The following is a 6,802-nucleotide window of genomic DNA, read 5'->3' as shown; positions in this document are numbered from 1 at the left end:
TCAGCTACACAAGGTTAGAAATCTTTATATTTCATTCCTCCAGCATCTCACCAGTGCCTATCACAGTGCAAGGTAGACAGTTGGGGCTCAATTAATACTTGTCAAATGCAGGTGAGATTAAGAGGACAGGCTTGGGAATCAGGCAATATTAAATATTGCCTCAATCCCCAACTTCCTCAAGCTATTTATACTCACTAGGCCTCATTTCTCTCCTCTGTGAAATGGTCACATCGGGATTGTTGAGTCGATGTGTAACTAGATGGAAACAGATAGTGCCAGTAAAGCCGATAGCCAGGATAAGACCAAGTAAATGGTGGCTGGCAGTACTATCGATATTATTAGTCTCCTGGGTGTGACTGTTTTTATAAGACTGGGGCTCTGGAGCCCTTTCCTGACTTCCCTAGAGCCACACTTCTACCAGGCTCTGAGTTAGGGTCAACTAGAAGCCCCAGTGCACTCCCCCACAGTGCCTACAGCGCTATCATTCAAGGGTTCACCTCTTTATACCCCAACTCCCAGCCTAGTTTTACAGTCCCTCTCTCCTCCCCAGCGCCACCTTGGACACTCACACTCGGGCCCTTTCCCTCCCTCACCTCCCCAGCCCCTCCCCATAGGGGGTAGAGTTGCCCATTCCCTCCAGACCACAGCTTCCTTCGTTGGGGGGATGGGACGAAGTGTTCAGGATGTGGTGACAGCGGAGGTGACTGGACATTTCTGGCCTCTGTCAGCGCCCGCACTGGGGCTACACCGGGGTCCAGCTGGCCATATAAGCCCTGGCTTTGGGGCTCTGTTCCCAGGACGGAGGAAACTCGGGCCTCTCCCAGGACCGGGAACGCCCAGCGTGTAGCGTGTGCACACAAGCCCAGCTGCGGTTCCTCACCATCTATGGAAGAGGGGGGCGCGGCCCAAGGGTTCTAAAAGCCTTTTTTAGCCCGGCCCGCTGACTCACACCTTCCTGGCTCCGCCCCGAAGGGAGCTTCGGGGCCCCAGCCAGTGCCGTGAGGGTGGCAGTCTACAGCCAGCCAAAGCTGGCAGACCAGGCTGGAAGTGAGAGACTGCAGGTTCTCGGCGAAGGAAGCCGCCCCGGTTCTAGCCTTGCTATCCAGCCCAGCTGAGGGTCTGGACGACTCCTGGCCGGGGTTGTGGGTACACTGGTGCACTCCCCGCCACAATAGGCCCACCTCTGCATTCCCCACGCCACGCGCAATAATTAACTTTGAGCCCTGCACACGTCCAAAACAGTGAAATGAATAAATGGGGAGAGAAGCAGGAGTTGGCGAAGGGGAACGGCGTGGGGCTATGCCGGCAGAAGCGAAGACCTCTCTAGAGGCATGAAAGAAACAGCAGGAAGTAAGCTTGCCAATGGTTGCTAGAAGAGGCCCTCCTCACAACCAGGTCGACCCACCCGCTGCTTTACGGGTAGGACTCGGGAGCCCCACCCAGCCTAGAGCACCTGGCAAGTTAAGACCGGATCGAACCATTTTATTACCTCCCCCGCCCGAAGCAAGTTGCGCAGGGCTGGCCGGTCCGGGAGGGCCGTACCACTGACGCCTCGAGGGGAGCAAGGGCTGGTCGACTGCGAAGCAGGAGTGGGGAGAAGGCCAAGGAAGCTCTCCCCATGATGCTAGTGAGCGGCGGGCGGGGCACACCAGATCCAGGTTGGGCAGTACCAAGTGACCCGTCTGCTACACGCTCAGTGCCTCCGCCTTCCGGCTGCCATCTCCAGGGCTAGCTGCGCGGACCCCGGGACCCCTAGGGCTCGCGAGAGCCGTTCCTCGCTCGGCACCAGCCAGGGTCCAGGGGAATCCGGGGTGTGGTCGTTGGGGTCCTCTGTGCGGCCCTCAGGAGGAGGAACCGCGGGGTCGTCCGCCACTCCTGGGCTAGACTCCGGGCTGCCCCGGGTTTGGGGCGTCGTACGGGGTCGAGGGTGCTGAAGTGGGGAAGTGCTGGAGCTGCGAGACCTCGTCACCTCTGGTCCCCCAGGATCTGCACTGCGATCTGGGGATGGCAAGACTGCAGATTAGATTAGGCGATAGGGTGGGGAACGGAGATGGGGCCCCTTGGCTGAGGGTGGCCGGCAGACTCGAAGGGCTGCGGGAGACAGAGACCCCCAGTACTTAGAGAAACCTCCGTCAATGAATGGACACGCCCTTCAGGAACCGGAGCCACTCCTCAAGACCCGACACCTCCTTTCCCTAGTCCCCTCCCTTCCTGGATGCAGAACACTCCCCTCAGGAATCAATTCCCACAACTCCCAAAGGAAGTCAAACCCCTCCCATACACGATCCCAGACTCTCTCCCTTGCTCATCCCACCTTCCTCAACTCCCAATCCTTTCCCTAATGGATCCCTCGTCTTTTGGGACCAGACCCCCTACCCTCTGGATCCCCATCCCATCCCCTCTCCACTGAGACCCACTCTGCTTTCCCATCTGAGGACCATGACCCTTCTTTCTGAACAACCACTTTTGCCCCAAACCCCTCTTTTCTCTTCCCTCACAGTACCTCAAAAGCCTCCCCTCTGAAATCCACCCTTATTCCTATCCTGGGACCCTGGTCTTCCCATCCCCACTTTTGAAAATATCATGACCCTCACAAACACCAAGCCCTGATCCTCCCCATTGTGACCACCAAACCCTTCTCACCCAGGTCCCCAGCCTCTCCACTCTGCGACCCTCTTCCTCTCACAGATCCCTGACCCCAATCCTCTGAGAAACCCACCATCTTCTTTCCAGGGCCCTCCCACCCCCTCAGGCTTGCCGGGGTGGGTCTCAGGAGGCCTGCTTAGCACAAGGCAGAGCCGGGGACCTCCTGTGCGAATCCGATCCATGACCTCAGCATGGGTGAGGCCCTGAGTTGACTCTCCATTGATGTGGAGCACGAGGTCGCCAGGCTGCAAGAGTGCAAGGCAAGGGGTGTTGTAGAAAGGTCAAAATGGAGAGCACATCGACAACAGGATAGGACAGGGCTGGCACCGTCAAATGGAGGGTGCTTTATGCTTCACCTGCAAGCGACCGCAGCGCTGTGCTGGCCCGTCCTTCAGCAGCCCGCGCACTGCCAGTGGAGCGTCCCCGTCTGCATCGCGGCCTCCACTTAATGTGAAGCCAAAGCCCACGGAACTGCGAACGAGTTCCACACAGAACTGACCAGAGGCCTGGGGCGGCTTCGAAGCACGACGTGCCTTACCCTCGGTCACTTGGGGTGGCGCGGTACGTGTACCCAAGGTCTCTGACCGACGATGCTGGAGTAAGGACACAAGTATACATACACTGCCGGTCTCGAGGCAGGTGGCCTCGAAGGAGGACAAGGTAGTACCTGGGGCCGGTGTTCCACGAAACTGGCATGAGGAAGGCGACTGTCTGTGACCTCTATGTCTGCAGAATCCAGCACGCTAATGTCTGGGGGATGAAAAAGGCAGTCGGAAGGGTACTATAAAGAAACTATCTAGGACCAGCCTACTGAGTTAATATTTCTAGCCTCATCTCACCTCCTTGCCTCTAGGATGCAGAGACAGACATGCTCATCCATTTAACTAGGCTCCGCCCACACGAATAACTATCCTGATCCCGCCTTCTTAGCTAATAACCCTGGGACCAGCTATTTGAATAATCTAAAGACCTTCCTACCTCCCTCTAATAACACGCAGATCCCGCCCCTTATATTAAACCCTTAGGCTCACCCGGCAGGGTGCTACTCCAGGATTCCGCTGCTTTAGATTCCAGGCCCCGCCCTCCAATCAGCCTATAAACTTTAACCTATTCCTGACTTTTCGAGCCGCTACCCCAGTGCGCTTATAGACTCCACCTCCTTGACTAACATTCCAGGCCCGCCCTTTAGCCTAATGCCTGCCCCCAACCCTCTCCAGGCCCCACCTCCTCCACTCGAAACCCCGCTGACAAAAGAAAACATCAAGCTCCGCACCCACAACTAACCGTGCAACGTTCACCTACTGCAGTAACCCTCTCTGTGTCAACTCCTAGAGGAATAGTCTAGGCTAACCCCAGCACCCTCGAATCACCGCCGAGGCCTGTCCTCCTAACTCACACCCATTGGCCCCACCCAGGGGAGTAACTAACACTCCTGGGCCCGCCCCCCCAGAACCCCGCTACACTCCGACCACGCCCCCTGGAGGCCCCGCCCCATCACGCACCATCCTTGGGGCGCAGGCGCAATGTGGCGCCGGCCCGGCGTACCAGCGCCGCCACGTCGGCTGCAGCTCGGGCCGCCAGGGGGCGCGCGTCCAGCCGCGCCAGGAGCTGCCGGGCTCTGGGGCCCGCGGGCGGGGGAAGGACACGGCCTGCGCGAGTGAAAAAAACAGATCAGGGCCCACCCTGAGTCTCAGCGACCCCCTACAGCCCCCCCCACGTTCGAAGACCTAGAATGCCCCTCAAGATCCCGGAGACCCGAGACCACTCCCTCGATAGTTCTGAAAGTCACCGACTGCCCCTCTCATCTCCCGCGACCCCCGACCATCGCGGGTATGCCCGTGGACCCAAAACTGCACCCACGATATCCCTGGACAGCTATTTAACCCCAATATTCCTGGACACCTCCGAACACCCTGTGAATAACTCTGAAGGTCTCTCACTGCTCCCCTATAACTCCAGTTTCCAGACTCTTCCCCGAACATCGAGAAGTATCCCGATTCCCCCAGATGTCCCAACAGAACACGGTCTGCCCCCTGTGGCCCAGGCACCCCCGATTCCCCTCCAGTTATCCTACGCAGTCCTGCTGGCCCACATATCCCCAGAGCCCCCAGCCTAAGCCCCCACAATTCACCAAAGATCCCGAGTGCCCAGGTGTCTCCCCAGTGACCCCGGGCAGACCCCTCCGGCACACCTCCCCGGAGACTCCGGAGAGACCCCCGGGTCTGGTGCGCCGTCCCACAGCGCGGGTGCGGGTAGGGCGCCTCGAGCCCAGCCCGGGTCGCTGGGCCCCTGCCCTCCACCGCCGCCGCCCGCAGCCGCTAGGGCGCCAGGGCTGCTTTGTTTACCACCTGTCAGAAGGAAAAGGTGAGAAGCAGACAGGCGGGGCGAGGGCTGGCAGGGACGCGCCCACTACCCTCCCACCCCCCGCCCCCTACCTCCGCTGCTCCCCTTAGGGTCCGTGGCGCCCCCCGCGCGTGGCTCCATGACCCGTACTTGGCCTGGTGGACGCACTGCCGCCAGCGACGCGTTTGGAGCGCCCGGGAGCGCTCACCTGGCGGCCCGCCCGGGCTTGGACGCGGCTGAGGCCGGCCGGTCCCGTGCTTGGCGCCCCAACCAGCGCGGTGACCTACCTGGCGGCCGCCAAGGAGGCCTGGCCCTGGGAGCCAGCGCGAGCTCTTGGCCTTGCTCTGCCTCAGGCGCTGCCTCTCTTTCCCAGCATCATGGGAAAACTCTTTCTGCCCAGGGGATGTTGTTATTCCACCTGTGAGAGGGGGAAGTCGAGGCCCAGAGAAGTTAAGGGCCCCACCCGAGCTCTGATGACTAAAAACGGGGTGCAGAACCGGAACCCAAGTTTACCAGGGTATTCTGCAGCCTCCACCAGAGCTTTGCACATCGTAGGCACTCAGTAAATTTGCAGTGAATGTTTCCCTACTGGGGGACTGGAAGAGTACGGTGGGCTGGGGAGGAGGGTGTCCTTGGAGCCTTTGGGAGCTCCGGGAGGCTTCAGGGGCCTGAGCATGATAGGGTTGGGGGACTCAAAAAGTAGGGGAGGGCAGGTCTCCTGGAGAGTGGGGAGGCGGTAGGAGCCTGGACTTGAGGAGCCTTTGAAGGCACGTGGTGGGGGAGGGGACACTAGCCAATGAGAGGGGAGAAATGAGGCCCTTCCTAGGTTTGAAAAGGGGTGGGGCGTGTCTGGAGACAAAGCCCCCAAGGGTGGAGTACTTGGGCAGAGTGCTACTGAAGTGGAAGGAGGAATGGGGAGCTGTGAGAGAAGGCCTGTGGCCACCACTTTATGGAAGAAGAAACTGAGGATGGGAGGGGCCCAGGGTTGCACAGTCAGCCAACAGCAGTGGGGGTCTCAGGCAGCTTACCCCCAACAGTCATCTGGTCCATGACTGTTTCATTATGGGATGTGAACACACTGTGTCCTGATGTCCCTTCTGGCTGGCTGTGCAACCTCTCTCATCCACCTTTCAGGGTCCTGGTTTTGTTGTAGTTGAAAGGGCTGAATGCTCCCTGCTTTCCTTCCTCCTGTAGTCCCATGCCCCTCCCATCTCTGACCTGACCTTGTCTGTGGGGGAACACACTGGACCTCCTTCACTGCTGTTCCCTGTTCTTGTGACCGAATGGGGCTTTCACAACTCCCTAAATATGCCCACTGTTATTCCCATCTCCCTGCTTTTGCCTATGCTGTTCCCTCTTTCTAGGAGGCCTTTCCCAGCCTTTTGTCTACCTGGAAGGTGACTGCATGTTATCAAGGCCCAATTCAAAGTCTTCAACCCTGCGTTCTTCTATTTCTGAAAAGAAAGAACGCATGTTTATATGCAGATGATGGATGGTTGTCCCTGCAGAATTGTAAATCAAAGTGCTTCTGTCTGTGGGGATGAGTTCAAGCTGCTTTCTTTTCCTGAGTCTTCCCAAGAGAACTGGGTTGAGGAGAAAAAACAAGGCTGAGCCCTAGGAATCCATATCCTCTCCTCCCCTGGGAAGCCTTTCCACTCTCTCCTCCAGGGCCCAGTCCCCTTTCCCTCCCCCAGGGACCTCCCCAATCCTGCAGGGCAGTGCTGGTCACCAGGATCACTGGCTTCTCTGGGCATCTGCCTGCCTGAACTGGGATCCGCTCTGTCCCTCTTGGCCACCCCTGGGAGTCCAGCTG

The 6,802-nt window shown here is 58.8% G+C and overlaps 1 protein-coding gene across 1 annotated transcript; it reads right to left on the bottom strand.

Moving 5' to 3' along the window:
- Positions 1-1,460: 1,460 nt before the first annotated feature.
- Positions 1,461-5,539, bottom strand: MAGIX (MAGI family member, X-linked). The gene is made up of 8 exons (XM_032618903.1): positions 5,503-5,539; positions 5,082-5,407; positions 4,838-4,964; positions 4,149-4,295; positions 3,314-3,396; positions 3,003-3,239; positions 2,720-2,891; positions 1,461-1,998 (listed from the first exon to the last, which is right to left on the bottom strand). The coding sequence occupies exons 1-8, from the start codon at positions 5,537-5,539 to the stop codon at positions 1,694-1,696; spliced, it is 1,434 nt and encodes a 477-aa protein (XP_032474794.1). The 3' UTR covers positions 1,461-1,693.
- Between the last annotated feature and the right edge of the window lie 1,263 nt (positions 5,540-6,802).

This window comes from Phocoena sinus, chromosome X (assembly GCF_008692025.1).
Source record: "Phocoena sinus isolate mPhoSin1 chromosome X, mPhoSin1.pri, whole genome shotgun sequence".
Lineage (NCBI taxonomy): Eukaryota > Metazoa > Chordata > Mammalia > Artiodactyla > Phocoenidae > Phocoena > Phocoena sinus.
The sequence above is the reverse complement of the archived record's forward strand: the minus strand, read 5'-3'. Positions and strand labels throughout refer to the sequence as shown.